Below are 19114 nucleotides of genomic sequence, written 5' to 3'. Positions count from 1 at the left end.
TTTCAGTTTGCAGGTATGAAATATTGGTCAATGGAACCTGAGTACAACAGAAATATTTTCATAGTAATTTGATTAAAAAGTTGACTTGGAAAAAAGGAAACGGTGTGTTAAATGGTGGCTGCTTTGCTAAAATGATCTTAAATGCTTTATAATTGAACCCAAAACCAGAAAGATGTGGACAAAGAGACAAAACAGTTAACCACCAAACACTTTCCTAAGCTGAGGAGGCTGGAATACGTGACCACAGGAACCAGAAGTAGACTTCATGCTACAGATGTCAAGCACTTAGGAACAATGATGAACAACTAAATATCATTCCAGGGAGTCAAAGAGACTTCAAGAATTTTCTTCAGTTTTTGCATTAAATGTTTGAGTTTGAAGATTCTAATATTCCCTTAGCCTCACTTTCTGTAGAGTTATAGCAAGTTCGATTATTTTTGTTCTCAATAGTAATTGAGAACAAAAATAATAATTCCGATGAATGGAAAGCAAAGTTAAGGTTAAAAACGTTCCATTTTAAACCCACTGCTTATATTTTGAGCACAACTGTATGTTTAACAGCTTATTACTAATCAGGAGCTGTGTGTTGCCATTAGACCCTGAAAACCCATCAACATTACAATCATCAGCAAATTATCAGAAGTTTCCAGTCAAGTTTTAAGAGCAGAGAAAGTAAACAATGACAAAATTGGAAGATTTACGCAATTAATTCAACCTCAACAAAACCTTATCCTCACAATATAGACAGCTACTGTGAGTTGACTGCATACAAAAAGGTGTTAGGTGCAATCAAACATTCACCATCAGTCGTTCAGTTTAGGCTTGAATACAATTTTTTGTTTTACTTTCTCTTTTATTACGTAAAAGCAAAGCGTTGCTCAATAATAAATCAAACAATGATTAGAATAAAATAAAACGTCCTGAGAATTTACATTTAATTATATCTGAACAAGCTGTATAAGGAGAAAATCATGGGTTCTATTTATCTGAATTAAAAAAACAACAAAAGAAAATAAAACATGCATAGCCCTGTTAATCAAAACCAAACAAGCATGCCGACATCCTGACAAAACAAATTCCCACACCTCTACTGATTTACTCCCTGTTAAGCATCTTAATTTAGTTTCATAAGACAAAAAATATGAGTTATGTCCCTTTTCCTTCACAGTAAGTGTCACAGAAAGTCAGCAAACCAACAGATTACAAAAAAAATCATCCATAAAAATAAAGCAAACAGCCAACAATCTGATCTATCCACTACTCTCCTCCACAAAGCTTCAAGATCTCTGAGTCAAAGGAAGATTAACAGCTGGGATTATTTTTATTGTATCTTTAATGTTGAAACATCTGCATTCAACCAGACTAAGTGTCAAAACTTCACCATGAGCAGCATGGGACATGAGGCGTTAATCAATTGGTTCTCAGGCGTGGATTAAGAGAGCACAGCCAACCACTAACTTGTTAAAAGAAAACAAATGGCACAGATGATTTTAATTACTTAGAAACCGTCTCCATCTACTTAATTAGTGTCACCAGTTAAGTTTCAATGTAGCTAAACCAGAGGTTGGAAAACCAGTAACTCATGGCGATCACAAATCACAGCTGCTGCACATATGTAATGAAAATGGCTCCAAAAGCAAAGTTAAACGCTGCACTGATTAAAAAAAAAAAAAAAAAAATTAAAATAGGAAAAAAAAAAGCAGGTGTAAGTACTTTCTGTCACCTTCCCAGACATAAAGACGGCATCGTTCTCTTTCCTAGTAAGACTCACACTGTATCCCAAACTTTTACTTTTCGCTTTCTGTCTCTTTGCCATGTAGATTTAAGACTGAAGTGTGCTGTTCACCAAACTAGCGGCAAAGCAACACATGTTCAGTGACAAGACCGCTTTGCATCAGGTCGTCCTGCCCTGTGCAGAGGCTCAGCTGTGGACTCACTGGGACTTTTACTTGGCTTTAGGCAGTTCTGGTTCAGCGTTGTGTAAAATAGGCGAGGGCACGGGTTTAGTGGCGCCGTTCGTCCCCTCCACAAACATGTTAGGAATGTCCTGGCCAAAGTAGATCTTACTGTTGGCCGCTATGGCCTGGTACTTCATGAGCTCCAGGTATTCCGGTGTCAATTTCAGCTGCAAAGATTTAGAAGAAAAACAGCTTATTATTAATGCATATCATCTCATGAAAATACTAGCGTGTCTCTTAGCACGACATGGCTGAAAATAAACCCAATACAGGTGTTGGAACAACTTGAGAGGGTGGGAGGAGTTAATAACAGGTTCAGGATCTGACTCAGCTGAGGAGGATAAATTTATGGGTAATCAAAACGTTACATTTCTAGAGGATAAAAAAGGTAGGAGGAGGATGTGAAGGGTTTATTCTATAAATTGCCATCTGGCCTCATTTATCAAATATAATATTCAGTCTTTAAATATTCTGTCAGTCAGATGGTATAAACTGAATCCTGTCCGCACAGCAGCTTTGTGCTTATTGACAAGTCAAATAAGTCTTTCATTAATTTATTTAATTAAAAATTAAACTTAATTTGATAAAAAGAAATAGAAAAGATACATTTTCTTCACACATAATGATATATTTAAAGCATGTATTATTTTTTATGGTTATGGCTCACAACTAATAAAAATGCAAAATTCAGTCTCAGTAGAAAAGTACTTGAGATCAATAAAAAATTATTATTGGTATTATTTTTTAACAGGAATGTTAAGGCCTAACCCTGACTGTATGCAGGCATGTGACTGGAGAGTTGAGTGGAAGGAAAAAGTAGAAAAAAGTGGAGAAGCATCAGGGATAATCAGTCTTAAGATGATTGTGAAGCAAAGCCCATCAATTGGAATATATGCATGATTGAATCAGTTTTTGTAAAGTTTATTTACACAAAAATTAACTGAATTGAATCAAAGAGTTTGAGGGAGGCTCCCAAGGTGTGGGCGGGAGCTGGAGACGTTACCTCAAGTGTTATCACACAGACATGAGGAAATGAACTAACGCCATCACACTTCTGCATTCCAGAACCCAAGACAACGTCACAAGCATCTAAACTGAAATTCAAGTAAATTTTGTACTTTATTTAGAAATCAAGGTCCCAGAATTTAGATGAGGAGCGAAGAGGAACAGAATCCAAGTTACATGAGGCCCGATGTGAAGTTTTCACAGTCACTGAAGAAAAACAAATCTGTTTTATTAGATTTAATTCTGAGAAACTGAATTTTGGGATTTCATTAGTTGCAACCCATACTCATCAAAACAAGAAATAACCATAAGAAATATTTCACTGAATCTATATTATCCATAGTTTTCCTTTTTTTTTAGTTTTATTAGAAACAAAAATGAGCTATTCAATGATATTGTACTCCATTGGGATCCCACTGTTCATCTTCTTACCCTGTTTGCTTCTGCAGATTTGGCAGCAGTGTAGTATTCTGCATCAGCCTTCGCCTTCTCCCTTGCCAGGAAAGCAGCGTCTAAAACAGAGAAACTGTTTTAAAACCATCGCAGACGTCACAGAAACTTCTGAAGATCTCATCACGCGATGCTAACCTTCTATTTCAGAAATCTTCTTCTCCGTCTCTTTCTCCATGACTTTCTGCTTGTACTGGATCTCTGCTACTTGAGCAACCTTTTGAGCCTCTGTTGGGTAAAACAGGGAAGAAAACAGGTAACTCTGCAACAAGACATTAGCAGATTCATCTACAGTAAAACAACAGATTTACCAATAATGGCTTTCTTCCTTTCGGTCTCTGCTTCTTTTTCTACCACTTTCTGAGTCTGTGCTGTTATTAACAGGCGGGTCTTTTCAGCCTCCCTGTACATGCACACAAAACAAAAACAAAAGAAAAAAAAAGTTTTGGAAAGTGTTTTGCCATCATTCATCTGAGAGGATGAGTTAAAAATAAATAACAGTATTTACTAGAAAATGTGCACTAAATTATTATAAACTCACATGAGTTCAAAGTTTCTCCTGATAGATTCTGGGATCTTTGGCTTGGTAACACGGACTGCCTTTAACCAACAAGTGAACGTAAAGAGGAAAGAAAAACAATATGCTCTGATAGAAAATTGGTTATTTTTATAGTATAGTCAAAGTTCAATGATTAATCATTTACCAACTTTGTTTCATGAAGTAGAGAAATGAAGAAATCACAATTCAAGTAAAGAGTTTTTTGTTTTAAATACCTGAATTGTTAGTCCAGGTGCCATCGCATTAAGATCTTTCTGTAATGCAGTCTTCAGATTCTCATCTATAATATCTGTGAGACACAAAAAGGCAAATTGTGTCAACATGCAATCAATACCACATGAAGGAGTTAGGAAGAAAAAAACAACAACAACTAAAAACTACATTAAATCAAAGCCAATTTCTTACCAAACAACTCAATGTAGACCTCCTGCAGAGTGTGCACGCTGCAGAACTGGTTCAGTTCATGGTGAATCTTGTTAAAAATTAGAGTTTTGTCATAATCGGCTGTGTAGTTCCTAACAATATCCACCACTGAAAACACAGATTCACACCGTTAAAGCAAAAACTATGCAGACTAAGGATAGTCAAGTGAATGTCCATGTTAAAAACTTTTTTAACATGTTTTACCTGCTGTAGGGACCAACATGTTAACCACTTCTATCCTGTCAAAATAAATCATCACGCCGCCACTGTGTAGAGAAAGAGAACAGAAAAATATATATATACATTTTAATAAAATAATTTTCTGGATGTGGGTTTGTTTCCAAAAAGATATTGCATCATTAAGTGTGGGCGTACCTTGTTCCACAAGGCACATTCTTGATCTCATCGGTCTGAAGCGTAGTCTGAAACAGAGACCCAATAATACACATTTTTATAATATCTTATTTAAAGCCCAAATTATTGTAAAGTAACACTAGTGTTGAAACATGTTAACAAAAACAACAACATAATGTTGTCAAATATGTAAACTGCATGATTAATGTTCTTGGAATTATAATTTGTCAGAAATTACATTTTTTATCTTGTGGCTCTGTGATGACAATGTAAATCATAATCATCACTGAAGGACGCAAGACCTTTTCAACCCCTCTACTAAAAATAAAAAAGCAGAAATTACCTGCACTGATCTGTATGTGGTGATGAAAGGCAGCATAATGTGATATCCTGGGCCATTGGGAGAGGTCAGCAATGCGCCACCTCTGAAACAAATATAAACAAATGCTTTGGTCAGAATTGACCACATACGTGGACATGACTTGCAATCATCAGGAAATCTCTTAATTACAGTAAAGATCAACAGGGAACAGACACAGATATTGGTGAATGGCACCAATCACTAGCAGAAGATGTTAACACTAATTAATCAGTTCTGAAATAACAGTTAAATCCAGATCAACAGTTGTGTACGAACTGTTATCCCCCCCCCCCCACACACACAGTGACATCTCATATTCTCGAAAAACAAATGATTGTAAATGACTGAAAAAGTAGTATTTTTATAGTTACACACAATTGCTGATTTAACAATCTAACTTAACAGCAAATCAGAGCTTTTTCCCTTTTAAATATGACAACTTATTTATTCTGACTGATCTTGTAGAAAGAAAAATGCAAAGTCTTGTGATATTATATACTTTAACATTTTAAGGTGTCAAATAAAGCCATATTATTTACACACAACAATACCTGTAGTAAACAGCAAGGTGTCCTTCCTCTATCTTGTGAATAGAGGAGTGCAAAAGGATGGCCATCATCCCTGCCATTGCTGAAAATACTGCCCCTACATGCGGCATCGTCATCCTCACTTGCTGTCACCTTCAGGAAAAGAAAGAAGCATAAACAGTTAACCGTTTGTGTATCACTTAACAATCAAACCATAAATAACAGATGCGTTCAGATACACAGAAACTGTCTGCAGACAAGCTTCCAGCCACTTCCCATTTCTTGGTCAACTATTGCTGAAAGTAATACCAAAAGTCTGATTTTGAAAGGTTTTGATGCAGCTTATGACCTGTAAGTAACACATTGTCCTGTCCAACCTGTTCAATACACAAGGCAACAAAAAGCTGCAGAAGAAATATTTGAGCCATGAGACATTGATGATAAAGAGAAAGACAAAAACATAGATGTTATTTGTAGATGAAGCCCACAGTTTTAATTTAAACAGACGTAAAAACGGGCCTACAATATCCTTCATTTGCAATTTGGAAATCCCCACTGCACAATTGTTCACCCAGCAAGTATAATGTATCCTATCGCTAAATCAGGTGAGTTCAAGTAAGGCTAGGCTAACGCTAACAAGAAATGATTAGCTTGCAGAATGAGTATAATACTGAAATTGTTCAATATAATTTGAAATAACAGGATAGCACATTTTTACTACAGCCATGCATTAGTCAGAGTAGTCACCACAGCAGACAGGAGACGCTGACTGAGCATTAGTTTGATCAGGCTAGCCTGGTAGGCAGACTTAGCTAGCTAGCTCTCATTATCTCTTCGGAAGTCAGCAACTGTCAGCATATTGAGCTTAACGGTAACTTTAGCAGAAAGCTAACAAACTACCTCACCTTCTACATTGCTGAAGCATAAACATAATCATGTAAGCGATAAAGTAAACGACAGGCTATTGACATAAATTTACCACAATATCGAACCGTCTCCACCTCTGGTTTTATCTTTCAGCGACCCATCCCCCTCACACCGCCTCCTCCTCCCGCAGCTTTCTGTCAGCGCTGCTGGGCTGGGCTGGGACTTCCGAATCCTTTCTGAGATCCGGATCTTTGGGCGCAGCTCACCTTAAAGAACCGGGTCTTTCGGCTCCTGAGCGGATCTTTCTTCTGTACAACACTTGATGCTTAAAGTGAAAGCGTAAGTATGCAGGTTGAAGTTTGTTTTTCTATGATGAGAATATTTTTTGAGATTGGGTAAATCTAAACGTTAATAGTTAACCTTTTAACTCCTGAAAGAGTGTTATTGTTTTCATCCTCGGAAATGTTCTCCTTTTTGTTTTTCAGTGGAGATAAGAGTAATCATTGATGATGCATTGAAGATATATAGTTATCAGAACCAGCCAATTTTCTTTCGCTTGGCTTTGAATGCTAATCAGCAAGTCAAAAAGTAAAAATCTTCCTTCCCCCCTGCCTTTTCTTTAATTGCATCGAAGCTAAGAACTGCCACCATTTGGGCTATAAACAAATCATTCAATAGCACATATTGTTCAATGCACTTTTTTCAGTTTGATAAAAAACAGGAATCGTTAGTGACAATTTAAAGGATTAATGAGGATAATCTTTTCCTGCCTTTAATTTCTGCCTGATTCAAAACTACTATTTGAATAAACTAACATGTAGCACTTAAAAAAAATATGCATAATAATCAGCTGGGTACCCTATATACTTTTTGTACATGGTTCATTCTTTAAATTACTCTACTCATTTGCATATTTCTTTTAATCAGACTACGTTGTTTTTAATAATTGCAGTATTATTTTTCTTATATTGTACATTTGTCCACACTGTATAGTCTCTTACTCTTGATTTTATATTGTTTGTCTTTGTGAATATGAATGCTCCCGTTTACCTTAGTCTGCTGCAGTAGGGAAACCTGGATTTCCCCACTGTGGGACAATAAAGAATATTCCCATTCTATTGTAGTGTATGAATTTTTGCTGCACCTCACATTCGTTCTGCAATCTCAACCCTTTACAGCTCAGAAAGGTATTTCACATGATTTCTCGTGAGATGTTTATGTCTCTTACATTATACTCATTCTTTTAACCTAGCATTTTGAATTTTTTTCATCTCCTTTTAGTATATGAATAACTTTCTGAAAATATTGCCAGCAGCCTTTAATTGGTTTGCATATATAGTTAAAAAGAGAGATAAGCAATAAAGAAAACAGAGGTGAATTATTGCATGTTTTCAACATTTATAAAACTCTCTTCACATTTCACCGTGCACAGTTTTATCGAAAACAGTGTCTAACTAAAATTAATTTTGGAAAAAATAAATACGTTCTAGCTGAAAACATTTGTTAACATTCTGTAATATCTGAACCTAAAACATGCATAGCTTACTTTGTCAGGATGTTTTATATATTATTGTCTTATAGGATTCATGGTTATTACACAACTCAAAACAGAAAAATGTCAGATAGTTTAACCCCAGGAAAGACACTTTTCAAAGCATACATGCTTTGAAAGCTTTTAGAGCTACTGAGAATCAACTTTGTTTGCTCCAAACTCAACCCAGCTCCAGTCCTGATCCTGTGGAGAAAGAAAAAACTATTAAAACAGCACTTACCAACAACCTTTCACTTATGTTAACACTGGTTTGCAGAGTCAGACATCTGCATTTTCATTACTTAAAAAAAAACTAACTTCAAATTTAAGTTTTACTGAAATATACATATAAAAGGTTGATCATTTTTACTGCGTTGAATTAGAAAGGTGTCTTCTTGCAGTGAGAAGTAAAAGTGTTCAAAAAGAAAACAAATCTGTTCAATCCCCTACAGCTATTTTAAAAAAATCTAGGCTCAGACATCCTTTTTTTTTGAGTGAAAAATGAACTCAGACAGAAATTAGGAGTTGTGTGCCTAACTTACTTAATCGACCCACTTCCCTACCTGCACTACTTCTACGCATCAGTTAGCATAATGATTAGCTACTTCGTACTGACCATAACACTTTGCTTCAATTCTTGGGTGGCATCTTGCATCAGGGATGTAAGATGATTCAGATAACGCTGATTTTCATCCAGAAGTTGTTGAACCGTTTCACTGAAAAACACAAGAGACTAAATATGCAGGACACTCTCTTTTTTTCAACAATATAATAATTATAAGACCAGATCCCCTGCTGTGTGGTTATACTGATAATTGTGAAAGAAGGAAAGCAAAAACAAGCAAACAAAAAAAAACACACAACAGCACATTAAAGATTTAGTTTTTTCACAGGATGCAACACTCCACACTTATTAAACTAATAATTTACTATGGTATCATATTATTACTAATACATTTTAAAAATCAAACAATTAAATACATTTATACAAAAAGGAAAACTGTGAAAAGACTTTAGCTACTAGAGCAGCACTTATTCTCTTCCTGTAACATTTCACAAGGTTGAATAGCATGAATAGAGGGAGGGACCTCTGGCTATTTGTCTTTGTACAGTATAGAAATAGAAATATCCTTTATTGTCCCTCACTGTGGAAATTCAGAAGCACCAATAGCAAAGTGAAAGACGAAGGGAAGCATGTAAATTCACACAAATGTAAAAAAATAAGAAAAGAAATAATATTAATAGCAGTACAATAACATGAGCATTTAATAGATCTTACCCGTCACTTGGCTGTTTTTGTTTAAGTGACGACAGCTGAGAGTTGCTCTGAGCCTGCAGACAAAACCACGCACTTCGTAAGGTACAAAGCTACATGACGACTAGATTTCATGTTGCAGAGCTTTAGCAATATTTATTGAGCTCTTATGACATACTTACACAAGCAATTTTGAGAAGGAACCAGAACTCTTTCTGTCTCTTTGTTTGCATTTGCATCACTTCAGTTTCTGCAGCTTTGATGTTCACAACGGCCTTTTCTAGTTTAGGGAACAAATCCACGATGCGCTGCTTACACATCAGGATCGCACTGCAAAAACAAACAGCCCCAAAAAGACAGAAACGCAATAAAATGTCAATTCAGCTGCACTGAGATTTACTAATCTGTTTGTGTACCTAAATAAAACACTTGAGTAAATTACCTTAGATGAGTGTAGAGGTCTTTTAAAGCTCTGTCCTGATTCTGAACCGTTTGGAGTATTGTCCGCACCATGTCTGAGCTATCACTGTAGCCATGTGGAGGGTCGTTACCTGCAGGAAACATGTTAGTTATTTTAGTAATTCAGTTCAAAAAATCAGATACATTATAAAAAGGAATTACACACAGTTGATTTTTTATTTATTTTGTTTCAGAGTGTAAATTTAAAGTGTAAATTCGATGGTAATCACTTAAAGATAATTAAAAACCAAAATTACATAAAACCAATGGGGAAAAGATTAAAAGCTCTTATGTCATTGCCATGTTATTGCTAACACAATCACAGGGAAAATCACTATCCATCAGCAAGTAATGGACACCATCCACAAGAAAGTTTACACATTAATAGAAAGTTGAGTGGAACGAAAAACTGCGGCAAAAAAAAGTTGGGATAACACCTCAGTGTATCACAGTCCAACTGCCTTCTTTAACCCAAAAGCTGAATTAAAAAGAGCTCTTATCAAGTATAGAATACATATTTCATATACATAAACACACTTTAAGTAAGTTGACAGTTTTGTATTAAAAGTTCTCTTTTCATTGGTCTTAACGTAATTTTGGTTTTTAATAATCCATAAAACATAATGTTGAAACTAAACTGAAATAACTGCTATGTAGAATTCTGTCTAATAAATATATCATGATAAAGCATTTTTCTATTAAATTCTATTCCATTATTTTCAATTCCAGGTAGCTGAAATTTGACGTTTTGAATCTGTAACTTTTGTACTAACTTTTGCATTTAGTTTTCAGTTGCTTGTAGAGTTCGACAGCCTTTTCTTCACTGGAAAAGAGACAAATGGTAAACAAATGAGCACAGTGTGCTCATTTGTTTGTGTCAGGGTTGACATTTGTCAAAATTTTTTATAGCTTTTTAAAGTTTTTATTAGGCATAATAACTGGATTAAACAATTAAAGTCAATTGACAGAGAAGAAACTATCTCATAACTACTGTATATGGACACTTGTAAAAAATAACTAAAAAAAAAAGCTACTGACAACTTCTCCATCACATCTCCTTGTCTCCTGGCAAACGGACTCCGCTGTAGCTCCACGATTTCAGAGTGTAGCGCTAATATCTCTTCATCAAGACCCGACACGTTTGCAACCTACAGCACAAAATATCCCTAAGCACTGATTTTTTTTTTCATCAGAGCATTGTGTTGTGTTATGCCACCATGATGTTTACAGATTCCATACCTGTGTAAACCCATCAGCTTTCTGTTCATTTTCTTGCCATGCCCGCTGCATCTTCTCCGAGGCTTCACATAAACACATAGAAGCAGGAAGTTCACTTGAGTTTTCAGAAAAACAGCTATGCGTATCACAGGAAGAAATGAATCACTACTGACAGATGCCGCTGTTGCTCTGTTTGGTGTATTGCTCGAGATCCTGCTGGATGCTGGTCTTAAAGATGGCTAACTTAGCGTGGAGCTGCTGTGAGTAGGAGAAGAGGCGGTGCTTGTACTGCGTCAAGGTTGAGTTGTAACGCAGCAGACTTAACCTGCAGACATATAAATAATACAGTAAGCAAGTTTGAATGAGTTAGTGTGTTTAGGGCGTTTTGAGGCACTTACATTGCAGCTCTCTGCCCCTGGTACAGCCGCAGGTAGTCCTCCTTAAGACCACATATGTAGCTGAGGGCTTCCCCCCACACCTTTCTAAGAGGAGACAGGGGCAGCTGTGTCTTTGTTTCCCTGACTGAGCATAAAACAGGAGGCATAAAAAATAAATGACACCTAATTATTATGAACGTAGCATTTAAAGAATGTATTACAAATGAATAAAAGGAACCAGAGCAGTATTCATAGATCCGATTCAAACATGGTACTACCATCCTGGGTAATTCAATTGAATCCATCAAGAACTAAACCAAAGTGTGAAAGCACTCCAAACATTTTATCTGACCGACTGACATTAAATCAGATAAAATGCTTCCCACTTTCAAGTCAGAAGGGATTTCCAAGAAATATTTGCATTTTCTAAATGACACATTGCTCATCTTGTTCTTTGAATTTTGTCATTGAAAAAACTCTACAAAATCGCAGCATGACTTGTTGGAGAAGAATTAGGAGGGACAGGTGATGAGCTGCTTGCCAACAAAAGTATATAAGGTCCGGGAATTGTTTGTGTTTTTATTGGCCATATCAGAGAAATAAAACTACCTTACTCTTTTTAACTCTAGATTATAGTAGACATAAAAAACATCATAATAAAAATGTCACAACGCCATGAGAAGTACAAATATTGGTCAAAGGTAACTGCCTACAACTGAAGAAAGAAGTAAATCAATAGGAAAAGATAAAAATGATACAAGATATACAATTCTTTGAACTACAATGATTTCAGTTTCTTTAAGAGCGCAATAATCCAAAGTTATATGTCATCAAGGTTTTCATTCCCATTAAACTTTCTTGTATTTTAACCAAATTATATATCTCAGTGAACAATAAACTTGTGTAGAGCAGCTGGCAGCAGTCTGATGTTTTACTGGTGTGGAAAAACTGAAATGCAAATGCAATTTTGTTGTTGCTGCTCCACTGTATGGAGTGACTGTGTGTTTATTTGCAAGTAAAGCAGGAAACATGGACCTGACAATTCAGGTCAGATTATAATAATGTGTGACTAGGGAGGCTTGACTACCGTCATCTAAATCAGTCAGAACATGCATTCATGTGATGTCTGAACAGTATAAAAGGTCAAAATCTTGCAGATTTTACACAATGAAATATAAACTATTTCTAAAATTAACTGTCAAAATTTTCCAGAAGTAAAAAAAAATCTTGTTGAGTAAAATGTCTTACCGATAAAGTTAACACTGTCTGGCAGGGGTCTGGCAGTCAGGGGTCCTGAGTACTTGGTAAGGCTCTTATCAAACAGGAACACTATGGAGGCGTCCCAGCCGCGCTAAAAGTGCCAAGAAATAATATTTTTTTAAAAAGAAAAAACAAAATAAAGACCCTGACATTAGGTGCAAGTCTATTCTTAGTTTATGAAAAAGTAATAGAATTTAAAAGTACATTGCCCACATAATGTGGAGGTAATTTATTTATAAAAGAATTACACTTGCCAGATAGTCAGAAGGAAAACAAATTGTAGTCTATAGTTTCCATCAGGGTTGTAATGGCACACAAAAAAACTAAACGAACAACAACAACAACAAAATCAGTTTGGTATTTACTTTAGTTTGATTCAACCAAGATAGACAAATAAAAAGTGGATATGATAGAATTAACAGGGAAGGGAGAAATAGAAGGAGGGGCAAATGGATGGAATTTTGTAATTAGACTGTGTGGACATTTGAGAATAAAATCTCCTTGGAGTTGTTTGGATATTAAGACAATCTAGTGTACAAGATATAGTTGAATGCTCCATGAAAGGGCAGCTGTTGGAAACTTTCCTATGGTCAGAGAGACTGGTCATGATTGAATCTGATATGCTGTGTAGCATTTTGGACTGGTTCAATGCTGGAGTCAGCTGGATTTGGACTCTAGCTGATACCAGGAATGCTAACATTCAGGTTGACATTTCTTCAGGTGAGTCATTCAGTTAAGTGCAGAACAAGCTACACAACTTATTACTGTTAAAAGATATTTTCAAGAATTCGAAAGAGAAACCTCAATGTTCTCAAACAATAGTAGTTTAGGAACAGTCCTGTCTGGTATTATTTGATGTCACTGTGGTGGAAAATTACTACAAGTTAACATCTGCTGATCATGTTATATGAAATGCTTGTGAACTCTCACCAAAATAACTATTTGGGTTATATGTACTAGGTTGGAAGTTGTTTTCTACAGCTGCATCAGAACCAGACTGTCTCTCCCCTTGTTTTGAATTTCTTATCCTTGGTATAAAACTCAAGTGTTGTCTCTGCCTGGCAGAGCTTTTCATCCAGACCTAGTATTTTTCACAACATCACTTTTTAAAGTTAGTAGCAAACAATCTGCATATGTTCAGGTATAAAACAACACTGCGTTTATTTGGTACATGTGGGTACGTTACACCACGATTTCCATGCTTACTTCATATCCACTGCTTTGTTTGTTGTTGCAAACTAATCACACATTTTGTTCATTTTCAGAAACACAAAGTTCCACAAAAACAAAGATAAATTCACTGCTGAAAATCAAAGACGAAGAACAGGACAATTTTAACAACAAACATGTGCCTAAAGAGAGTGGACACTGTTTGCCACAGCAGCATAAGCAACTATATGTCTGACTTATTTGTGTCACATACCAAACCGTCTGGCAGACACTGCATGGGCGCCCACCGTGGGTCAAGGGAGTTTCCTGTCTCCAGCAGCAGCTCCTGACTCTCAGGAGAGATGTGTGCCTGAGTCTGAGCCTCCAGACGACGCTGCAGGCAGAGAAAACTCTCCTCAACACCCAAAACCATCGAGTGCAGCTGGGCTGACGTCATGTCCAAGACGTGCATAACCTGAAACAACACAGGCAGAATGTTAATAGTTAGAGATTTGCTTGGCTGTAGTTTGGATAAAAGCTTTCAGGCAAAAATACTATTAATGTTTTCAACCTTCATGTTGAGAATTTTGTCCAGTAAGGTGAAACATCGTGGCTTGTTTGTTTTTGGATCCAGACCTCCGCCACGGAAAGCAGGATCCCAGAGTAGGAGCATCTGAAGGAGACACTCAATTGGCTCCAGTAGCGGCCTGGTAACACAGGCAAAACATACACACACTCATATTTGGGACACTAGTTTCTCACAATGAGGTAATCTACACTGGTAGATCAGAAAAAATTGTATTTCTGTCTTTACTTGCTGAGGTTGTTGGGATATGACAGATGTGCTGAGAACCGAATTTCTCCATTCATGTCCTCTACCGCCATAATGTCTTTAAGACCTTTGTTCTTGACTTTGTTTATCCTACAAAACAAAGAAAATATGCAAATCAAAAAAAGATCCTAAATCCCTCAAAATGTTCAAAAGGAACCTTTCTATGACTCATATGCCGTGCAAGCTCCCTTATCTTCAATCACTTTATCCTCTTTCTGAAAGCTTCAATTTGTTACAAGCTCTTAAAGTCGGCTCAGCTCCCAGACGGCTTGGTCACCATTACTAAACTTTTAGCAAGCCTATTTGACAAGCTCATGTACGTATCAAAAATAAAGCTCAACATGTATTTTCTTTAAATGACTGCAGAGCATTCCAGCAAGTGGATCAAGGAACTGGAAGAATCAAACTCTGGCCTCAGGGCCAAATGTGGACAAGCGGCCACATCCGCTACTTCAATTCTTTTGGTTATCTTCTGGCAGGGTGTGCCACAATCCTGAGACGGAAGACTGCAGTCCTGTCTGGCCATATTTTATGGTTTTCATGCATCATGTCTCACCTCTTACTAGAAATGATTTATTTATCTGTTCAGAGTAAGAGAAGTACATTTAATATTATTTGGGTTTCTTAGTTAATCAACTCTTGAGTACTGCGATGTTCCTGCTGAATTATTTCATTCATGTCAAGAAAGACGTTTGGAAATTTTCTACCCTCTTATTTGCATGTTATTTGATGCCACAAACCGTTTGGTTCTCCAATAAAAACATCATTGTGAAACGTGCATTTGGTTGGAGACAGTGTCACTGGTTGACACTGGAGACAGCATGAGGAAACACCTGGACCATAAACAGGTTGTACAGGTAGTTTAACTTTGTTACAGATGACAAGTGTCACTGCCTGAAGTTTTGTCGTGTTTCTCAGCAGAGTCTAAACAGCTTGGAGAATATTCCACTCAACTTTCCAATCATTTATGAACAGCCAGCTTTGACAGCGATGACGTTTGGTTGGTTACACAGGATAATTCGGTGGACATCATTACGTTTTTATCAAAATTGATGAGTTGCTGGAAATGAACAATTCTACCTAACCTGGAATATTCTGAAGATCCTGAGTAAATAACGATTATGTATTATTGACTTACCACTGTACTGGCTGCATGTTGTGCAGGAAGGGTCTAAAACCGCAAATGCATTCAAAAATAACCGTCCCAAAGCTCCAGTAATCCACCGTCACAGTGTATGGCTTACTCTCAAACAACTCTGGAGCCTGCCACACAAACACAAGAGGTTAAGCTTAAAATTTTGGACTATTATCTGAGTAGACATCAGTCACTAATGCAACACTTACTTACCAGATACTGAAGAGTTCCAACAAAGGATGTACAAAGACTTCCTTGATCCAGATCTTTCGCATATCCCAGGTCTATGATTTTATGGACAAGCTGCAGAGCAGAAACCCACATTTACAAAGTTAAACACTAAACAAAGGAGTAACATTTGTTCAGTGTTACACACTACAATGGCAAAATGCATGTAAGACAATAGAAATTGCAGACCTTTCCACCAATCTCTTGCAGAACAATGTTCTCTGGTTTTAGGTCTCTGTGAATAATCTTATTTTCATGGAGATACTGGATACCAGAGCCTGTTTTCACAAAATAAAGTCAGTTTACATATATTATCAATATGTAATTAAAGTGAGCTTTTAATCAAACTGAAGGCAGATGAAAACTTTACCAATGTCACTCAGAAGTGACAGGACTTCACTCTCCTTCAGTCCACAACAGTTTTCTGGCTTATTCAGCACCTAAATAAAATCATTTGATCTGTTAAGCTCCAAAGTTTAAAAACACTTATTTAAGTTCTTTATAAAACAATTCTTTGGTACCTTGCGTAGATCTCCTTTGGCACAGTACTCCATGGCAAGCAGAGGTAGGTCATTGAGAGCGATGGAGGTCACATCTTCTGGAACTTCTCTGGCCTGAACAATATTCACATGGTTCAGCCTGTAAAACAAAAATTGCAACAAATATGTTGTTTGTTTGTTTTAAGTTTGAGATGTGGGGTGTAAATTATTAACACACTATATGATCAACACAATCATACAATAAAACCCTTACTTCCTCATGATTTGAATCTCCCTGCTCCAGCGTTCTTTATTCTTCACATTCAGGTCCAGGCGGCAAAGTTTCACAGCAATCTTCTCTCCCGTCTCCTGCTCCCAGAATAGATGAGGAGTAAAATTTGAGAAGGATCAGCCCGGACTTTCTTCTCTTCGGGACAACAGATGGATTGTTTAAAACTTACATTGTGTTGGTACAGGTAGACATGCCCAAAGCCTCCCGTCCCGAGTCTTTCTTTATTTGTCCAATTGATGCAAGTCGGACTCTTTTTCAGGGCAGGACGCTCCATGGTGTGCAAATAATTCAACTGTAAACATTAAAAACCAGATAAGGTATTGCAAGTCCTGACAGTGTGGGACTATAGTGTGAAGCTGATTCAGTGTTTAAGTAAGTTAAATCATCCATAACTCTATACACTCCCAAATGTTCATGGAGATCAGGTGATCAGATTTGTTGTAGCTGCGCCTAAACGTTGTAACAACCTGTCTCTTCACATTATGATGTCTAAAACTAACGTATATATTTTTTTATTTCTTGGTATTCAAGCCTAACTGAGTTATTTATATTCTCAGTCTGCAATGTGTTTACACGTATTCTCCTTTTTATTATTTTTAATTCTATAAAATGCCAATATGTTGAAGTCAACCACTGTTGTTTTTATAAACTTCTTCTTACTTTGGCTATTTTATGGTGTAATTCCTATAGAAGCTGGCTGTCAATAAATGGCTGTGTCCAAGCATATGGATGGAAAGTTGAATGGAGGGAAAAAGTGCACAAGCAATAGGGATATTAGCAGCTGTACGAGCATTGAGAAGCAAAACCCATCCAGATGTTTATGGATGCTGATTTCATTTTCCAGCAGAACTTGGTAAAGCTGGCGTAAGTGCCAATACCTGCTTTAATTATCATGGTATCTCTATGCTCTATAGGAAAGCAAATTTGCACTATCAAAATCCTATAGAAAATGTATGCAATACTGTGATGAAGAACGTCAGACCCAACAATGCAGATATGGTGGAAGATGCCTTTAAAAATAACCTGTTCAAGTGTGTCTTCTTCATGCCACACCCCATTGATGAAGTGTTTTATGCAAAAGGAACAGCAACCACATATTGTATTTACTGTATGTGGACATATGTTGCAAAAGGCCAGCATTTCAGTTTAAAAAATGTTTTTTTTTTTTTGTGGAAAATATTCACATTTTCTGAGAAACAGCTGTAAGCCATAATAATTTAAACCGACAGTCTGTGTGTAAATAAACTAAGAAATGTGAGTTTCCCTTATCCTGTCAAACTATTGAAATAAATTCACTTTTCAATGACGTTTAATTTGTTGTGATTTATTGAGTTATGAAACAAATTTATGGCTTCACTCGTATAATCTTAAAGAGGTTATCTGACAGTATGTATTACTTGTCAAAACAACAACAACAAAAAAACATTTGTACAAGGACTGCTACTCCATATTTCACATGTAAATAACAACATTATAAAGATTTTACGTCCACAAAAGGATGCCACCTCAGACTTGGTGTTACTGGGGCTAAAAAGCTATTTTGGTCAGCTGTTATTGTAGCACTCAATATCAGTATCGCTAAAGTTTAAAAACCTTAAAACGCCTTCATCATATTAAACAATAGACATTTTAAAGGTAACCATGGCGCTACAAACCTTTTAAACTCACCTTTCCTTTGAGTGCAGAGTCGCCAGTCGCCAAAAACAGTTTGTTGTTTCTGTCAGAACATCGTCTCTTCAGTTAGCTAACCATGTTGTTTACGGGTTCTGTTCATTTTAGTGTCTGTGTAAGAAGACGGTGCCCCGGCCAAATGATGACTTCACCAGATTACCATGACTTTAAAAGGTTTACCTATATAGTTTGTTGTTGTTTTTGGGGAGAATTTACAGAGTGAGACTCCAGCGTCAGCGATAAAGTGAAAGTAAGGAGTGGAGCTCTGCGCATGCGTGTTTCGTGTTTCTGAAAAGCGTGACATTTTCGGTGGTGATCCATTTGACACGCGTGTTTTTGTTTTAACTGTTGAGATTTCTTATTCTCTTTTGTCCCACATTCAATTAAGAACCGCATAACAAAGAGTACATAAACTCCATAAGCAGTTCCATAAAGAGTTTATGGAATAATTTATGTTCCATAAAAGTTCAAAAGTAGTAACAGAAAGTTACTACTTTTGAACAAACTTTTTGTTACTACAAAAGTTAGGAAATTCCCTAGCAATTACAAAGACGAAGAAGTCTGGCACCGCCACTAGGTGACGCCAAATTACACGTTTTGGGTCATTACAAACCCCAAATCTCTACTTTTTATTCACTTAAAAAGTGGCCATCCGAGAAATTAATCAGGTATCAGTGTAAAAGTATTTGGTAAAAAGGCAATTACTCGAGTACTGACCATTAAC

The 19114-nt window shown here is 36.5% G+C and overlaps 2 protein-coding genes across 3 annotated transcripts; both read right to left on the bottom strand.

Annotated features, from left to right (window-relative positions):
• Window positions 1-911: 911 nt before the first annotated feature.
• LOC102226339 (erlin-1) lies at window positions 912-6711 on the bottom strand. Its single transcript, XM_023327854.1, has 12 exons — window positions 6617-6711; window positions 5662-5790; window positions 5093-5174; window positions 4771-4817; window positions 4600-4661; window positions 4378-4503; window positions 4188-4261; window positions 3955-4013; window positions 3725-3816; window positions 3552-3641; window positions 3396-3475; window positions 912-2125 (listed from the first exon to the last, which is right to left on the bottom strand). Exons 2-12 carry the CDS (start codon window positions 5772-5774, stop codon window positions 1946-1948), a joined length of 1005 nt encoding a protein of 334 aa, XP_023183622.1. The 5' UTR covers window positions 5775-5790; window positions 6617-6711; the 3' UTR covers window positions 912-1945.
• Window positions 6712-7885: 1174 nt separating this feature from the next.
• Window positions 7886-18645, bottom strand: LOC102226088 (inhibitor of nuclear factor kappa-B kinase subunit alpha-like). 2 transcript variants are annotated; one of them, XM_023326924.1, is made up of 22 exons: window positions 18375-18645; window positions 16889-17011; window positions 16702-16796; window positions 16470-16587; window positions 16319-16388; window positions 16138-16226; window positions 15934-16023; window positions 15724-15848; window positions 14568-14675; window positions 14325-14460; window positions 14028-14228; window positions 12593-12695; window positions 11366-11489; window positions 11141-11292; window positions 10989-11050; window positions 10788-10897; window positions 10523-10572; window positions 9733-9841; window positions 9473-9620; window positions 9315-9367; window positions 8652-8751; window positions 7886-8239 (listed from the first exon to the last, which is right to left on the bottom strand). In XM_023326924.1, the coding sequence occupies exons 2-22, from the start codon at window positions 16991-16993 to the stop codon at window positions 8186-8188; spliced, it is 2202 nt and encodes a 733-aa protein (XP_023182692.1). In that variant the 5' UTR covers window positions 16994-17011; window positions 18375-18645; the 3' UTR covers window positions 7886-8185. The 2 variants fall into 2 exon arrangements, with proteins under 2 accessions (XP_023182692.1, XP_005811961.1); XM_005811904.2 differs by having other exon boundaries at window positions 18388-18645.
• Window positions 18646-19114: the final 469 nt, after the last annotated feature.

Source organism: Xiphophorus maculatus, chromosome 22 (genome assembly GCF_002775205.1).
Source record: "Xiphophorus maculatus strain JP 163 A chromosome 22, X_maculatus-5.0-male, whole genome shotgun sequence".
In the NCBI taxonomy this organism is placed as follows: domain Eukaryota; kingdom Metazoa; phylum Chordata; class Actinopteri; order Cyprinodontiformes; family Poeciliidae; genus Xiphophorus; species Xiphophorus maculatus.
This window is presented reverse-complemented; position numbering and strand designations above follow the sequence as displayed.

Excerpts from the sequence above, each read along its gene's own strand:
- LOC102226088 (XM_023326924.1), bottom strand. The coding sequence starts at position 16,993 with ATGGAGCGTCCTGCCCTGAAAAAGAGTCCGACTTGCATCAATTGGACA. Across the intron at positions 16,797-16,888 it reads TCTACCTGTACCAACACAAT|GAGACGGGAGAGAAGATTGC; the intron begins GTAAGTTTTAAA and ends TTCTGGGAGCAG. Across the intron at positions 9,621-9,732 it reads GACCTCTACACTCATCTAAG|TGCGATCCTGATGTGTAAGC; the intron begins GTAATTTACTCA and ends TTGTTTTTGCAG.
- LOC102226339 (XM_023327854.1), bottom strand. The coding sequence starts at position 5,774 with ATGACGATGCCGCATGTAGGGGCAGTATTTTCAGCAATGGCAGGGATG. Across the intron at positions 4,662-4,770 it reads AATGTGCCTTGTGGAACAAG|TGGCGGCGTGATGATTTATT; the intron begins GTACGCCCACAC and ends TTCTCTACACAG. Across the intron at positions 3,817-3,954 it reads AGGAGAAACTTTGAACTCAT|GGAGGCTGAAAAGACCCGCC; the intron begins GTGAGTTTATAA and ends GTGCATGTACAG.